General features: G+C 51.9%; 2 protein-coding genes across 7 annotated transcripts; one reads left to right on the top strand and one right to left on the bottom strand.

Annotated features, from left to right (window-relative positions):
* Nucleotides 1-3520: 3520 nt before the first annotated feature.
* SLC37A4 (solute carrier family 37 member 4) lies at nucleotides 3521-10161 on the top strand. Of its 5 annotated transcripts, none has more exons than XM_032167654.2 (10): nucleotides 3521-3573; nucleotides 4927-5269; nucleotides 6079-6311; nucleotides 6634-6877; nucleotides 7426-7584; nucleotides 7833-7918; nucleotides 8442-8555; nucleotides 8765-8830; nucleotides 9187-9325; nucleotides 9438-10161. In XM_032167654.2, exons 2-10 carry the CDS (start codon nucleotides 5122-5124, stop codon nucleotides 9602-9604), a joined length of 1356 nt encoding a protein of 451 aa, XP_032023545.1. In that variant the 5' UTR covers nucleotides 3521-3573; nucleotides 4927-5121; the 3' UTR covers nucleotides 9605-10161. The 5 variants fall into 5 exon arrangements, with proteins under 5 accessions (XP_032023545.1, XP_032023547.1, XP_058302312.1 ...); XM_058446328.1 differs by lacking the exon at nucleotides 3521-3573 and adding an exon at nucleotides 3992-4259; XM_058446327.1 differs by lacking the exon at nucleotides 3521-3573 and adding an exon at nucleotides 3992-4338.
* Nucleotides 10162-10849: 688 nt separating this feature from the next.
* On the bottom strand, nucleotides 10850-15700 carry TRAPPC4 (trafficking protein particle complex subunit 4). 2 transcript variants are annotated; one of them, XM_032167657.2, is made up of 5 exons: nucleotides 15489-15700; nucleotides 15183-15357; nucleotides 14234-14337; nucleotides 12600-12726; nucleotides 10850-11202 (listed from the first exon to the last, which is right to left on the bottom strand). In XM_032167657.2, exons 1-5 carry the CDS (start codon nucleotides 15661-15663, stop codon nucleotides 11124-11126), a joined length of 660 nt encoding a protein of 219 aa, XP_032023548.1. In that variant the 5' UTR covers nucleotides 15664-15700; the 3' UTR covers nucleotides 10850-11123. The 2 variants fall into 2 exon arrangements, with proteins under 2 accessions (XP_032023548.1, XP_032023550.1); XM_032167659.1 differs by lacking the exons at nucleotides 14234-14337; nucleotides 15489-15700 and having other exon boundaries at nucleotides 15183-15318.
* Between the last annotated feature and the right edge of the window lie 258 nt (nucleotides 15701-15958).

Here is a 15958-nt window from a genome sequence, read left to right as displayed (position 1 = left end):
CTCCTGCCTCAGCCTCCTGATTAGCTGGGATTACAGGTGCACGCCACCACACCTGGCTAATTTTTGTATTTTTAGTAAAGACAGGGTTTCATCATGTTGGTCAGGCTGGTCTCGAACTCCTGACCTCATGATCCGCGCACCTCAGCCTCCCAAAGTGCTGGGATTACGGAAGTAAGCCACCAACGCCCGGCCTATCTTCTCATTTCTTAACATTCTTTGGAAATACAGTGAACAAACTAGCATTTGAGTCCCTACTATCCTGATCATAAAGTGCTTTAAAATGTGTTTTCTTTTAATTCCCACTGGCTGGGTGCGATGGATCATGCTTGTAATCCCTGCACTTTGGGAGCCTGAGGCAGGTGGATCACCTAAACTCAGGAGTTTGAGACTAGCCTGGCCAACATGGCAAAACCCCGTCTGTACGCCGGGTGCGGTGGCTCACGCCTGTAATCCAGCACTTTGGGAGGCCGAGGTGGGTGGATCACGAGGTCAGGAGATCAAGACCATCCTGGCTAACACAGTGAAACCCCGTCTCTACTAAAAATACAAAAAATTAGCTGGCCTTGGTGGCGGGCGTCTGTAGTCCAAGCTACTCGGGAGGCTGAGGCAGGAAAATGGCATGAACCTGGGAGGCAGAGCTTGCAGTGAGCCAAGATCGTGCCACTGCACTCCAGCCTGGGCGACAGAGCGAGACTCCGTCTCAAAAAAAAAAAAAAAAAGAAAGAAAGAAACCCCGTCTGTACTAAAAATACAAAAATTAGCCAGGCGTGTTTGCGGGCACCTGTAATCCCAACTACTCAGGAAGCTGAGGCAGAAGAATTGCTTGAACCCAGGTGGCCTGGTCCTGTAGTCTTAGCTACTTGGGAGGATCGCTCAATGCTCAGGAGTTTGAGGTTAGAGTGAGCTAAGATACCATTGCACTCCAGCCTGGGCAACAGAGCAAGCCTCTCTCAAAACAAAAATAAATAAATAAAAAATAAAAAACAGACCGGGCACGGTGGCTCACGCCTGTAATCCTAGCACTTTGGGAGGCCGAGGTGGGTGGATTACCTGAGGTCAGGAGTTCGAGACCAGCCTGGCCAATAGGATGAAACCCTGTCTCTACTAAAAATACAAAAATTAGCTGGGCGTGGTGGCACATGCTTGTAATCCCAGCTACTCAGGAGGCTCAGGCAGGAGAATGGCTTGAGCCCGGGAGGCGGAGGTTGCAGTGAGCCGAGATCGTGCCACTGCACTTCAGCCTGGATGACAGAGCAAGACTCTGTCTCAAAAACAAACAAACAAACAAACAAATAAACACCATCGACCGGGCACAGTGGCTCATGCCTATAATTCCAGGACATTGGGAGACCAAGGCGGGCGGATCCCTTGAGCTCAAGATTTCGAGGCCAGCCTGGCCAATATGGTGAAACTCTTGTCTCTACGAAAAACAGAAAAATTAACCAGGTTGGCTGGGTGCAGTTGTTCACGCCTGTAATCCCAGCACTTTGGGAGGCCAAGTGGGGGCAGATCACCTGAAGTCGAGAGTTCGAGACCAGCCTGACCAACATGGAGAAACCCCATCCCTAGTAAAATTACAAAATTAGCCAGGCGTGGTGGGGCATGCCTGTAATCCCAGCTATTCGGGAGGCTGAGGCAGGAGAATCGCTTGAATCCCGGAGAAGGAGGATGCAGTGAGCTGAGATCACTCCATTTCCAAAACAAAACGATAGGGCTGTTAATTTAGGTGGTAGTTACAGGGGTATTAACATGTGTAAAAGATCATTGAGTTGTACATGTAAGATTCCTGCACTTTTTGTATTTTATTATGTGTGTGTTAAATCTTAAAAAGAAAAGGGGAGAAAAACCTGATGGCTCCCTACTCCTCTATTAGGTAAAGTAAGAATCTGCTCTGGTTTGGTTTCAGAGGAACTGTTTCCTGGTCCTCTGATCTACCTGGCTGAAAGCACAGTGCCTGGTACAAACTAGGCTCCTCCCCAGTTTTGAATTAACCAAGTTCAGTGACATTGTCATCCCTTTTTTTTTTTTTTTTTTGAGACAGGGTCTCGCTCTGTCACCCAGGCTGGAGTGCAGTGGCACGATCTCGGCTCACTGCAACCTCTGCTTCCCAGGTCCAAGAAATTCTCCTGCCTCAGCCTCCCTAGTAACTGGGATTACAGGCGTGCGCCACCAAGCCTGGCTAATTTTGGTATTTTTGGTAGAGACAGGGTTTCACCATGTTGGCCAGGCTGGTCTCAAACTCCTGACCTCAAGTGATCTGCCTGCCTTGGCCTCCCAAAGTGCTGGGATTACAAGCATGAGCCATCACGTCCGGCCTGTCATCCTATTTTATCTCATCTCCTCCTCCTCCTCCCTTCCCTGACCACCTTCTCTAGAGTAAAAGATCTTTGCTCTCAATTTTGGAATACTTACAATTCCTTCAGCCACTCTTGTTTAGGAAGATATAAGGGAAGAGAGCGAGAGACAGGAGGCAACTCCACCGCCAAACGGGTTTATTCACAGGAATAAGCCTGCGAGGAGTTCCAGTCAGGAGTCTGGCTGAGACCCTGATCGCTTTCAAGCTGAGGCTTTTATAATAATGTTTCTATTGGGGAGGGGTCGGGAAGTGCTGGCTGATTGGGACTATTGGGGACTTTGTTAGGCTATGTTATCTTCTGTTGAAGCTATGGGCGGGGTTAACATTTGCTCTGTTTCTGAGAACAGAGTCATCATTGTTGTAAAATAGCATCACTACTGTTACTCCTCACAATTCTTACCTGGGATCAGTGAAAACCATTATTGTTGATAACTCTTATAGAATTTCTGAGCTCTTATCTAAACCATCTGTTGAGTCTTCACAATGATCCACCAGGCTGGTAGGAAACGGGAGCTCATAGAAATTAACCAAGGTCATACAGTTAGAATGCTGTGGGTCTGGGGCCGGCGCGGTGGCTCACGCTTGTAATCCCAGCACTTTGGGAGGCCAAGGTGGGCGGATCACGAGGTCAGGAGATCGAGACCACGGTGAAACCCCGTCTCTACCAAAAATACAAAAAAAAAAAAAAAATTAGCCGGGCGTGGTGGCGGGCGCCTGTAGTCCCAGCTACTCGGAGAGGCTGAGGCAGGAGAATGGCGTGAACCCGGGAGGCGGAGCTTGCAGTGAGCCGAGATCGCACCACTGCACTCCAGCCTGGGCGACAGAGCGAGACTGTCTCAAAAAAAAAAAGAAAAAAGAAAATACTGTGTTCTCTTACAACACCTTTCCCAAACTGTGAGCAACTTGGGAACAATGATTATCACCTTAGTGTTCGGTGTGTTTTGTAGAGGAGGGCACTCACTAAAAACTGGTTTGTTGAATGCAACCACTTAAGAATTGGACATGCCGTGCCCAGCCCCTAAGGGGCGCTATGCTCGTTTGTCCAAGGAGCAGCGTGACCAGCGGGAGGGAGTAAGTCGACGTCCCCGGCATGTGGGGCGGAGAACTCCACTGGCCGGCAAACGAAGCAGCAGGCGAAGACCACGCCCCCGCCCGCCGCGCATGCGCAGCCTTCGCTGGCCCCGCCCCGTCCTATTCGGGCTCCCGCCTCTGTTCAGGTAGGGGGCGGTATGCTGGGGAGGGGCGTCACCTGAGGATCCATTGTTGGTGAACCCCAACTTCCGATACGACCCGGAGCTGTTCCTGCAGTTCCGGAGACAATTCATGGGTCTTGGGGCCACCGAGGCGCTGTCCCTGACCACCAGAACAAGACCCCTTTCTATCGCGCCAGTCTTGTGGTCTCCGCACCTCTCCAGCTCCTGCACCCCCGGCCCCCGTGGTTCTCAGCCGCACAGTCGCGTGTCCTGGGTAGCGTGAGGACCCACGGGGCTGGGCAGGTGCCACGAGCCTGCCGCCTCTTCTCCCCTGCCCGTCGCCTCTCCTCCTCCCCCGCCCGCCGCCTGGCCCTCCCCCGCCCGCCGCCTGGCCCTCCCCCGCCCGCCGCCTGGCCCTCCCCCGCCCGCCGCCTGGCCCTCCCTCGTCCGCCGCCTGGCCCTCCCCTACCAGGCTGAGCCTCTGGGTGCCAGAAGCGCGGGGCCTCCGGGAGAATACGTGCAGTCTCCCGCTCCGCGTGCGCCTACGCCTTCTGCTCCAGTTGCTTTCCCAATTGAGCGGAAAAGCCGGGGCATGTTGCCGGGGCCCTGGGTGGGACGGTTGTGCACTGCAGCCCGAAGCCCGCCGGGGCACCTTCCCGCCCACGAGCTGCCCAGTCCCTCTGCTTGCGGCCCCTGCCAACGTCCCACAGGTTGGAAACCAGACCCTGCAGCCCCCAGCTAGCCCGAAGGAAGCCCAGACTGACGTCGCAGGGTAATGGGGACCCAGAGGTAGCTCTGTGGGGCCCCATCAGGACCTCAGCCCTTAGCGGGGCTTTTTGTGTGACACCGTGGGACCTGAACTGGGGAGGTCCCCCTTGCATAGAATTACAAGGGGCAACTGTAGGAAACAATTACATCTATTATGTGCTAAGGATTGAGAGTTCCACGGATTGAGGCCCTCTCTAGAAGGCTTAGAAGTGGGGTAGCCGGGGTATGTGTCTGACTTTGTGTTTTGGTGGGGTGGTGGTGAGTGGGTGTAGAAAATAATAGTGCCAAGTGCAGTGCCTGTCAACTAGTAAGTTAATAAACCTTCTGTGAATGAATGAGAAGGTTCTGTGACTGAGGGAGCAGGGCTAGAGAGGGCATCTCTGCTCATCCCACCCCTGCCTCCCCTGGGCTCATGCAGACAAAAGTAATTAGGTTGAACCTTTAATCAAAGCTGGTTTCACAGGCAAGCAGACATGATAGAGGAGGTAAAGGCAGAAATCCTGGGGACACAGGGTGCTGGCCTGGCTCACAGGCATGCCTCCTTCTGGGACCTCCTCCACCCCCTACAAGTTGGCGCTCAGTAATCTCTTGTTTTCTTGTCTCCCTCAGGACACTGGGTCCCCTAGGAGCCTCCCCAGGCTTAATGATTGTCCAGAAGGCGGCTATAAAGGGAACCTGGGAAGCTGGGTGGAGGAGGGAGCAGAAAAAACCCAACTCAGCAAATCTGGGAACTGTGAGAGCGGCAAGCCGGAGCTGTGGTCAGAGGCTGTGCGTCTTGGCCGGTAGGGCCTGCTCTTTTCTACCATGGCAGCCCAGGGCTATGGCTATTATCGCACTGTGATCTTCTCAGCCATGTTTGTGGGCTACAGCCTCTATTACTTCAATCGCAAGACCTTCTCCTTTGTCATGCCATCATTGGTGGAAGAGATCCCTTTGGACAAGGATGATTTGGGTGAGCCCTGAAACAGCAGGGTGGTGGACCTGGGGACACAGAACCAGCAGGACACACTGGGTGTTTGTGTACGGGCATGTCGTGTGGGTGTAGTGTCTGCACAGTAGAGGCCAGGGGCCAGTCTGCATATGCCAGATGAAGAAGCTCTGAGATCCACGGACGTGGGTGCATGCGGGGCTAAGGAGGGCTGCTTATTTGATGTGTGTGTGCATGCCCCTGGAGGCACTGTTTATCCCGAGAGTGTTTGAGGGGCTTCTGAGCATGGTTTTCACACCTGTGTGGGTGCTTGTGGAAGGTTCAGGGTGAGTGTTGTCTACTGACACTGTGAGCACTGGGAACTAAAAAGTTGGCACAATGACTTCATGTGGCCTGGCATGCTACCCTTCAGGAGGGACAGGGTCCCTGACTCCAATCCTGAGCCCTTCGCCCCATGTTGGGTAGTGGAGCAACAGAACTGCTAGAGGCCCGGGACTGGCATCCAGGGTGAGGTGGGAAATCCCATATGCAAATCCCAGGGAGGGGGAACTGCCATATCCTGCTCCCTTTTTGTTCCGTGACAACCGTAGCTGAGAATCATGGGTCAGTCTGGGGCTAGTGCTGATGGTGAGGCAGGAGAAGTGGCCGAAGTAGTAGGGCCCCATGAGTGTCAGATTGCAGCGCAGGCTCTTCCTGTTCCTCTGGGAAGTAACCTGTCTCACCCCACTGGGCACCCCTACACACCTGACCCCATGCCTTCTTCCATTGCTCCTGTGTTTCTCCCCTGGTCCCTGACCCCTAAGTGTAATGTTCCCTGCTCCCCTCCCCTGCAGGGCTCATCACCAGCAGCCAGTCGGCAGCTTATGCTATCAGCAAGTTTGTCAGTGGGGTGCTGTCTGACCAGATGAGTGCTCGCTGGCTCTTCTCTTCTGGGCTGCTCCTGGTTGGCCTGGTCAACATATTCTTTTCCTGGAGCTCCACAGTACCTGTCTTTGCTGCCCTCTGGTTCCTTAATGGCCTGGCCCAGGGGCTGGGCTGGCCCCCATGTGGGAAGGTCCTGCGGAAGGTGAGTGCTTCCAAAGAGCCTGTTTGGATTGTCATAGAGGATGCCTAAAGAGCATGTGGGAGCTCCCCTTCTTACCCACCACCTCCACACGCAACCCAGAGCAGGTTCCTGAGCAGTTCCTGGCCAGCTCCTATTGCTTGTCAAGATATTTTAGGAGGCTGAGTATGGTGGGATCAGGTGGCAGAGGAGGAAACTGCCCTGCCAAACAGAAGCGCCCTCTCTCTCTTCCCTGTAATATGAGCTTCTGGGGCTGCCTCACCTGACCCCACCCTCAACATGGGCAGTAGGCTGGACACCAACGTTGTCGCCCTCTGCCCCACAGTGGTTTGAGCCATCTCAGTTTGGCACTTGGTGGGCCATCCTATCAACCAGCATGAACCTGGCTGGAGGGCTGGGTCCTATCCTGGCAACCATCCTCGCCCAGAGCTACAGCTGGCGCAGCACGCTGGCCCTGTCTGGGGCACTGTGTGTGGTTGTCTCCTTCCTCTGTCTCCTGCTCATCCACAATGAACCTGCTGATGTCGGACTCCGCAACCTGGACCCCACGCCCTCTAAGGGCAAGAAGGGTGAGCCCCCACCGACACCGACCACTGGGGCACTCATTCAGCAGGCAGATTTTTGTTGAAGACTAGGCATTTGCCTGGTCCTGTGCTAGTCAGTGAATGTGGGGGAAGAGGTGATAATGTAGGCTGCATGGGGAGTAAACAAAACTGCATCCCAAGAGGCAGTTAAGTACTGGACAAGTGGCAGAGCCAACAAGTGCTGTGACTCATGTTATTTTCTGGCCCTTCCTCACAACAGCACAGACTTCCCTGTCCTGGATAGATAGAATCATGAGCTTTAGTGGCTTGGTCCTTTTTGGCCCTGTTTGTCTTTCATTCATTGAGCTTGGTCCTTAAGTGGCTTGGTCCTCCCTGGTCCTGTTTCTCTTTCATTCATTGACCTTGCAGCGGAGAGGGGGAGAGGAGAGCAGTGGGGTGAGGGAATACCCTTCACGCTGATCCTGGCTGTGCGGATGGACTCTGCCCCTGTGGCTGGTTAATGAATGTTGGGGGCTCAGATTGGGGAGAGCAGTCAGGGCAGAGCCTGATGCCCAGCCTCTTCCCACCTCCAGGCTCCTTGAAGGAGGAGAGCACCCTACAGGAGCTGCTGCTGTCCCCTTACCTGTGGGTGCTCTCCACTGGTTACCTTGTGGTGTTTGGAGTAAAGACCTGCTGTACTGACTGGGGCCAGTTCTTCCTTATCCAGGAGAAAGGACAGTCAGCTCTTGTAGGTAAGATGAGCATGGGGACAAGGGTGGGCATAAGGAGCAGGAACCAATGCAGGGGATGGAAATTCAGGCCTTGTTTCCACTTATCTTCTTTATTCGTTCCTTGAGGCCGGGCACTACTCAGGCAGCTGTGGCCAGTCACCCATGGGAACCCTGTACCTCTCCAGGTTTAAGCCATTGTGGGACAACCCCAATGTGTAACACCCTCCCACCCTTCCCTTCCCTCTTCCCACCACAACTCCCCACTGCAGGTAGCTCCTACATGAGTGCCCTGGAAGTTGGGGGCCTTGTAGGCAGCATCGCAGCTGGCTACCTGTCAGACCGGGCCATGGCAAAGGTGAGCGGGCAGAAGGGACAGGAAGGAGAAGGGTCCCTTTCAGTCTTTACAACGTGGCTGGGACAGGCACTGGAGAGATGGGAGTCCCAGGGCACAGGCAGGTTGGCATCTGCTGTTTTAGACCGGGTGAAGAGGGAATGATTCCGGGCTGGTCTTAGCTTTCCTAGGGTTGTGGAGGTTAAGGCTCTTGGGGAGAGTTTTAACTGATGTGAAGGACAGCCAGAATATTTCTTAGCTTAGCTGTAGGTTTCTCCAGAGCCCCAGGAAAATGGGCTGGGAACAGACTAGGTGCCCTCCCCAGCACGTGTCCTAGTCCTGCCTGACGGGGGAGGAAGGGATGTTGTGGAATTTGGCCTCAGAATGTAATGAGCAGGTCCCAGGGCCTCCCAGAGCTGCCCAGGGCCAAGAACTGTGGTGGGATTGCCAAAGACCTGTCAGCAGAGGCCCTGCTGTGTCAGAGTCCAGGGGTGGGGGTTCTCTGCCCTGTTCTGAGGGCGTGACATTGCCGGGACTGTATCCATAGGCGGGACTGTCCAACTACGGGAACCCTCGCCATGGCCTGTTGCTGTTCATGATGGCTGGCATGACAGTGTCCATGTACCTCTTCCGGGTAACAGTGACCAGTGATTCCCCCAAGGTAATTAAGGAAGGCCTGGCTCATGGCAGGGCACAAGGAGAGAAGGCAAGGGCCACTGACTCTGTCTCCCTCTCCTGGCTCCAGCGTGGGCCAATTTTTTCTTCGCCTCTCAGATTCCCTTTTCAGTTCTGATTGGACCGCTCCTCTGTGTCTGGGTTCTCCTCCTCCACTCCGGGCCTGGTTTTCTTTTCTTCCCTGTGCTCCTCTAGGATGTTGCTTTCTGGACTCTGGCTCTTCACCCTCTCGCGGAGCTCACAGGCTTTACAGAGCATGAGGTGCCTTAAAGATATCTCTGGCTTTTCTCCTGGTCTGTCTCACCTTTGTCCTACTCTTCCGCCTTACCCCTAGCCAATCCAGTTTGTGTAAATCCTGAGGACAGCCTCTAGCTGAGGGATGACTTCTGTACCTCCTTTCCTTGCCCACCTAGGTCCCTGGGTTTGCTCAATGTGGCATCTACTACTCTAGCTCTGTACTGTCAGTTGTGTTGGGGAGTGGGAGGCAAAGAATCACTTACTGTCCCTTTATGACTACTGTTTGTTCCTGGGGACCAAGCCTTCTTCTTGCTTTGGCAGGGGTGGGTAGGCAGGTCGGCTTTCCGAATCTGAATGCCACTCCACTCTGCCCTTGGCAGCTCTGGATCCTGGTATTGGGAGCTGTATTTGGTTTCTCCTCGTATGGTCCCATTGCCCTGTTTGGAGTCATAGCCAACGAGAGTGCCCCTCCCAACTTGTGTGGCACCTCCCACGCCATTGTGGGACTCATGGCCAATGGTAAGTATTACCTTCTAGAGTCTCTCCCTCACCCCCACCCGTGCTTTGCATATAGACCAGTGAGAAGCTGGAGCTAGCACCACTGGCTTAGGTTCTTCCCCTTCCCCGACAGTGGGCGGCTTTCTGGCTGGGCTGCCCTTCAGCACCATTGCCAAGCACTACAGTTGGAGCACAGCCTTCTGGGTGGCTGAAGTGATTTGTGCAGCCAGCACAGCTGCCTTCTTCCTCCTACGAAACATCCGCACCAAGATGGGCCGAGTGTCCAAGAAGGCTGAGTGAAGAGAGTCCAGGTTCCGGAGCACCATCTCACGGTGGCCTTCCCCCTGCATGCTGTGGGGGGAGAAAAGGAGGGGCCCTGCCTGGCTAGCCCTAAACCTTTCACTTTCCATTTCTGCGCCTTTTCCCTCACCCGGGTGGCGCTGGAAGTTATCAGTGGCTAGTGAGGTCCCAGCTCCCCCATCCTATGCTCTATTTAAAAGATAACCTTTGGCCTTAGACTTCATTAGCTCTTATTTCCTGCCTTCAGACAAACAGGAAACTTATGCAGTCAGGAAGCCTCCTGTACCCTTCTTCTTTTCCCAGGCCCTGTCCTTCCCCCATCCTACCCCATCCCCACCTAAAGTGAGGCTATCTTTGCAGCTGCAGGGCACTAATGACCCTTGACTTCTGCTGGGCCCTAAGTCCTCTCAGCAGTGGGCGACTGCTGTTGCCAATACCTCAGACTCCAGGGAAAGAGAGGAGGCCATCATTCTCACTGTACCACTAGGCGCAGTTGGATATAGGTGGGAAGAAAAGATGACTTGTTATAGAAGATTAAAACTAGATTTGATACTGAACACTGTCAGTGATTCATTTTTTTCAAAGTGAGAGAGCTTCCTTGGGAAATACTGTCAATACCTGCTCTTTCCACCCCAAAATGGAAAGACTTCATTTCCCTGGAATAGGGAAGCTGAAGTGTAGATGGACTTCTTTAAAGCTCATGCCTCCTCTGCCTTCACCTGAACATTGAATAGTTCAATGATTATTTTAGAGATAAAGCTATTGGGTTGTGGACAGATTAAATAACTTGATGGAGGGAAGAAGTGTAACAGTGGTTTATTAAGTGTGCAGTCAGAAAGCCTAGGTTCAAACCCAGACTGTCAGTAACTAGCTTGGAAACTTTGAGGCAGAAAGTCTGCTAAATCTCTTGTCTGTAACAGAATGTACCCCCTGGAGTTAGGGTGAAGATCAAGTGAGATAAAGCAGGAATGCCTGGCTGTTAAGTGCTTGATATATGTTCCATCATAATCATCATCATCATCATAACGGCCACCACCACCGCTGCCACCACCCCAGGACCCCAGGAAATCAGCAGCAATTCTGGGACTAGATCCAATGCTCATGCTTCAAAATCTTATGTTCATTTATTTAATGAACACGTATTTGTTATGTTTCTTACTAGCACATAATCATCTTCCCAGAATTCCCTAACCATTTTTGACTCACTTCCTGTATCTTTCCCCCAAAACCATCGATTAAGACAGATTGCAAACACCAAGATCAAAGGAATATTTATTACAACATTTATGGACCTAGCTCCTCCATAAATAAATATGTACAGAGTTGGAAAGTAAGACCATGGTATATACAGAAGGAAATACATAGTGTTAAGGCTCAGGAATCAGTACAAGTCATCAGGGTCAGCATTCTCCCATTTTCAAGTGCACTAACAAGGCTGCTGGGATTTCCACTGGAGTGTAAACAGCAGTATTCCTGTTGCAGGAACTCTCAGAATTTGGGGGTCCATCACAGGTTCAGCCTATGACCCAGGTCCAAAAGTTCCAGCCTTCTCTGCCACCTCCAGAGCTAGCTTCAGGTTCTGGTCAAAGAGCTCACACCTAAGCCGGGCCCAGGGTGAGGAAAAAAAGTATGAGGACTGAGGCTTTCTCCCCACTTAAGCCAGGAGAAACTGCTTGAAGAACAACATATATCATGGAAGGCCGAGGTGGGCGGATCAGCTGAGGTCAGGACTTCGAGACCAGCCTGGCCAACACAGTGAAACCCTGTCTCTACTAAAAATACAAAAATTAGCTGGGCATGGTGGCAGGCGCCTGTAATCCCAGCTACTCCGGAGGCTGAGACCAAAGAATCGCCTGAACCCGGAAGGCTGAGGTTGCAGTGAGCCGTGATCGCACCATTGCACTCTAGCCTGGGTGGTAAGAGTGAAACTCAGTCTCAAAAAAAAAAAAAAAGCCACAAACAAACAGAAATGACATAAACACCAAGGAAAGTCTGTTTTCTCTAAATAGTCACCCAGGCTGGAATGCAGTGGCACAATCTCAGCTCACCGTAACCTCTGCCTCCCAGGTTGAAGTGATTCTCTTGCCTCAACCTTCTGAGTAGCTGGGATCGCAGGTGCACACGACCACACCTGGCTAATTTTTGTATTTTCAGTATTTTTAGTGGAGATGGGGTTTCACCATGTTGACCAGGCTGGTGTTAAACTCCTGACCTCAAGTGATCCGCCCGCCTCAGCCTCCCAAAGTGCTGGGATTACAGGTGTGAGCCACTGCACCCAGCGACTGTTGTCTTATTTATTTAGAGACATGGTCTTGTTCTGTTGCCCAGGCTGGAATGCAGTGGCACGAGCATGGCTCACTGCTGCCTTGACCTTCCAGGTTTAAGCAATCCTCCCACCTCAGCTTCCTTAATAGCTGGTACTACAGGTGTCTGCCACCACACCAGGCTAATTTTTTTTTTTTTTTGTAAAGATGGGGTTCTATGTTGTCCAGGCTGATCTCAAACTCCTGGGCTAGTGATCCTACCCCCTCCGTCTTCCAAAGTGCTGAGATCACACACGAGCCACCAGCCTGTCCTTTTGTCTTACTTAAAAGTAATACTCGGCCAGGCGCAGTGGCTCACGCCTGTAATCCTAGCACTGTGGGAGGCCAAGGCAGGTGGATCACCTGAGGCCGGGAGTTTGAGACCAGCCTGACCAATGTGGTGAAACCTTGTCTTTACTAAAAATATGAAATTACCCAGGTGTGGTGGCACATGCATGTAATCCCAGCTACTCAGGAGGCTGAGCCAGAAGAATCACTTGAACCCGGGAGGCAGAGGTTACGGTGAGCCAAGATCACACCATTGCACTCCAGCCTGGGCAACAAGAGCGAAACTCCGTCTCAAAAACAAACAAAAAAAGTAATACTCTACTATGCTTCAACTAACTTTGGACAGAGCACACAGGGAGGGGCAAGGAGGCTTTAAACAGTATCTGGGAAGTGGGGCCACTTACCTGATGGGCATTTCTAAGGAGTAGAATGGATTCTTGAGGGCAAAGTCTGAGTAAATCTCATAAATCTTTCGGAGAAGAGAATCTATTCCAGCTTGCCTAGGATCTGCTAGAACCACAAACTTGATCCCTGGAGAGAGACCAAGAATGGTTACCAAAGAGTAGACACTGGAGCAAATAGTGTCATCCTGTATTTGTACAGCACTTTCAATTTTGCAAAAACACTTTGATAAACCTATTTTAATTTTATTCTTTTTACCACATAATGCAGGAAAGGCAAGACTTTGAATCTACCGATGAGGCCAGAGAAGTGAAGTAACTTTATTACGTCACCCACCTGATTAAGACCAGGCTTTGAGTTCTAGCTCTGCCACTTACTAACAGTTTTGGAGTCCCTCAGCAGAAACACTGCCAGGCAGGGGACAAACTCAGGCAGTTTTCAATAAATTAAGGGGGTGAAGCAATGACACTCGCAATCCAAAGGTCATATCCATTTGGCTTTCAAATTTCATTTTGGAAGAACACTTAACACCTTCTAAAGTACATGCAACAGGAAATAGCATTAAGGTGAGTTTTATCTGAACACAAGATAACCTGTGCTGAACGTGCTCGGTGGCACGGACAAAATCAGTTTCAGATTAAATATTGGTTTTATATTCACAAAACAAACAGATGTGTCTGTAAAATTGTGCCAGGAAGGCCAGGCACGGTGGCTCATGCCGGTAATCCCAGCACTTTGGGAGGCAGAGGCAAATGGATCACCTGAGGTCAGGAGTTTGAGACCAGCCTGGCCAACATGGTGAAACCCCATCTCTCCTAAAAAATACAAAAATTAGCTGGGCGTGGTGGCGGACGCCTGTAATCCCAGCTACCCAGGAGGCTGAGGCAGGAGAATTGCTTGAACCAGGGTGGCGGAGGCTGCAGTGAGCCAACATCATGCCACTGCACTCCAGCCTGGGCGACAGAGCAAGACTCCGTCTCAAAACAAGACAAAACAAAAAAACCCCACAAAAAATTAGCTGGGTGTGGTGGTGGGCATCTGTAGTCTCAGCTACTTGGGAGGCTGAGGCAGGAGAATTGCTTGAACCCAGGAGGTGGTGGCTGCAGTGAGCCAAGATCATGCCACTGCACTCCAGCCTGAGTGGCAGAGTGAAACTCCATCTCAAAAAAAAAAAAAAAACTGTGGGCCAGGTGCAGTGGCTCACGCCTGTAATCCCAACACTTTGGGAGGCCAAGGCGGGCAATCACCTGAGGTCGGGAGTTTGAGACCAGCATGACCAATATGGAGAAACACCGTCTCTACTAAAAACAGAAAAATTAGCCGGGTGTGGTGACACATGCCTGTAATCCCAGCTATTTGGGAGCCTGAGGCAGGAGAATTGCTTGAACCCAGGAGGCGGATCACGCCACTGCATTCCAGCCTGGGCAACAAGAGTGAAACATCTCAAAAAAAAAAAAACAGAATTGTGCCAGGAAAAGCACACCCCCTCTTCTTGCTTACCAAAGGTGTCTTTGGTCAACTCCCTCCTCCCACCTTCTCCACCACACTCCTCTGGCCCACCTGGAGATGCAAACTTGTCAGTGTCTCTTCCCCACCTTCTCCATCACACTCCTCTGGCCTCCGTGGAGATGCATACCTGTCAGTGTCTGGTAGCAGTGCAATTTGAATGTGTCTGTCTCCAGCATCTCAATGCCTGAGCTTCCCTGTTCAGGAGACAGCTGGGAGCCGATGGCAAAGAGCCTATATGCAAAGAAGGCAAAGTTGCTCTAAGGAAGGAGTGCTTCTCAAACTTCCACTGAAGTGTCCCTATTTGCTGAGGAGTTCACATTACAGCCTGGGACAGTCAGGAGAAGTAGTGTGAACTGTCTGGCAGTAGTGTCAAAATTTCTAAGTTTATTTGAATTCTGTGAATATTTTACATTCATACTTTGTTACAAGACATTTTACATCTAAAACTTTGGGTAAAATGAATACTCTAGGAATATGTGCCACGCTTGCTAAGCTTGTGTTTAAGCAAAGGCCGGCACATCTGATACCACAATTGAGAGCAGAAAAAGATTTTTTAAGATCATTTAGTTAAACTGGCTTTCTTTAAATATGAAGAAATTAAGGCTCATAGAAGAAAAGTTGACTTTAAGTAAGACGACACCTCGGCCGGGCGCGGTGGCTCACTCCTGTAATCCCAGCACTTTGGGAAGCCGAGGCAGGTGGATCACCTGAGGTCAGGAGTTTGAGACCAGCCTGGCCAACATGGCAAAACCCCTCTCTACTAAAAATACAAAAATTAGCTGGTCGTGGTGGCACGCGCCTGTAATCCCAGCTACTCGGGAGGCTGAGGCAGGAGAATCGCTTGAACCTGGGAGGCAGAGGTTGCAGTGAGCCGAGAACGAGCCACTGCATTCCAGCCTGGGTAACAACAGCGAGACTCCGCGGCTCCTCTCCATCCAGCAAAAAAAGATGACACCACTGCCATTATTACCTAAAATCTAGATCTGGATCGGTTGCGTTTTTCATACACTAGAACGACGATTTAAGAAAAGGTAGGCAAATTACAAGCGCTGCCGTTCAGGAGACGGGGGACTTACGAGTGGAACATGGAGGCCAGCATGAGCTTCTCATTAGAAGTGAGGCGGGGCCGGCCAAATCGAATGGACACCGGGTAATTAGCAGGGTTACCCAGATACTCCAGCACCTCTTTCCCGTCAGCCGTGTACCTGCCATTCACGTCCATGCCATTGATGGCCAGCACTGCATGACCCACTGCAGAGGTGAAGCTAACGGTCAGCGAGGCTGCAGCCCCGGGATTCCGCCGAGGGGACAAGGGACCCGACACCACCCCTTTTCCCCCAACCCCGCACCTACAACCAACCCACTTCCACAGCCTAGCCCACCTCGGATGCCGTCCCGCTGGCCGAAAGCAACCAACACACGCTCATCGTGTAGCTTGAGCAGCAGATCCAGCGGGTAACTGAAAGTTTTCTCAGCCTCAGCCCGTGGCGCGTAGCTGTCCAACTGGTAAATCAAGCCGCCAGCTTTGTTCACCACATACACACTAAAGATCGCCATCGCTGCCGCTGCCGCTGGAGCACGGAAACTGGTATTCGGCCTCTACCCGACGGCCCCACCCCGGAACCGCATCACAGCACTTGCCCCCGGCCCCACCCCAGCGTCCTCCTCATGGGCCCTGCGTGCAGCCACCTGCGGCACCTGCGCACTGGGAGCGACACGCTCGGGCATAAGTAGTGCGGGAAAGTTAGTTGCCGAGACGTGGTGGATTGCTTTTCACTTATTAGTGCAGGAAAACAGTGCTATAGTACTGCGTCACAACTAGCGCAGCCTCCGGCAGTATTTAAGCGGTGCG

This window comes from Hylobates moloch, unplaced genomic scaffold, assembly GCF_009828535.3.
Source record: "Hylobates moloch isolate HMO894 unplaced genomic scaffold, HMol_V3 SCAFFOLD_11, whole genome shotgun sequence".
Classification (NCBI taxonomy): domain Eukaryota; kingdom Metazoa; phylum Chordata; class Mammalia; order Primates; family Hylobatidae; genus Hylobates; species Hylobates moloch.
Note: the sequence above shows the minus strand (reverse complement) of the source record. Positions and strands in the feature narration are given on the sequence as shown.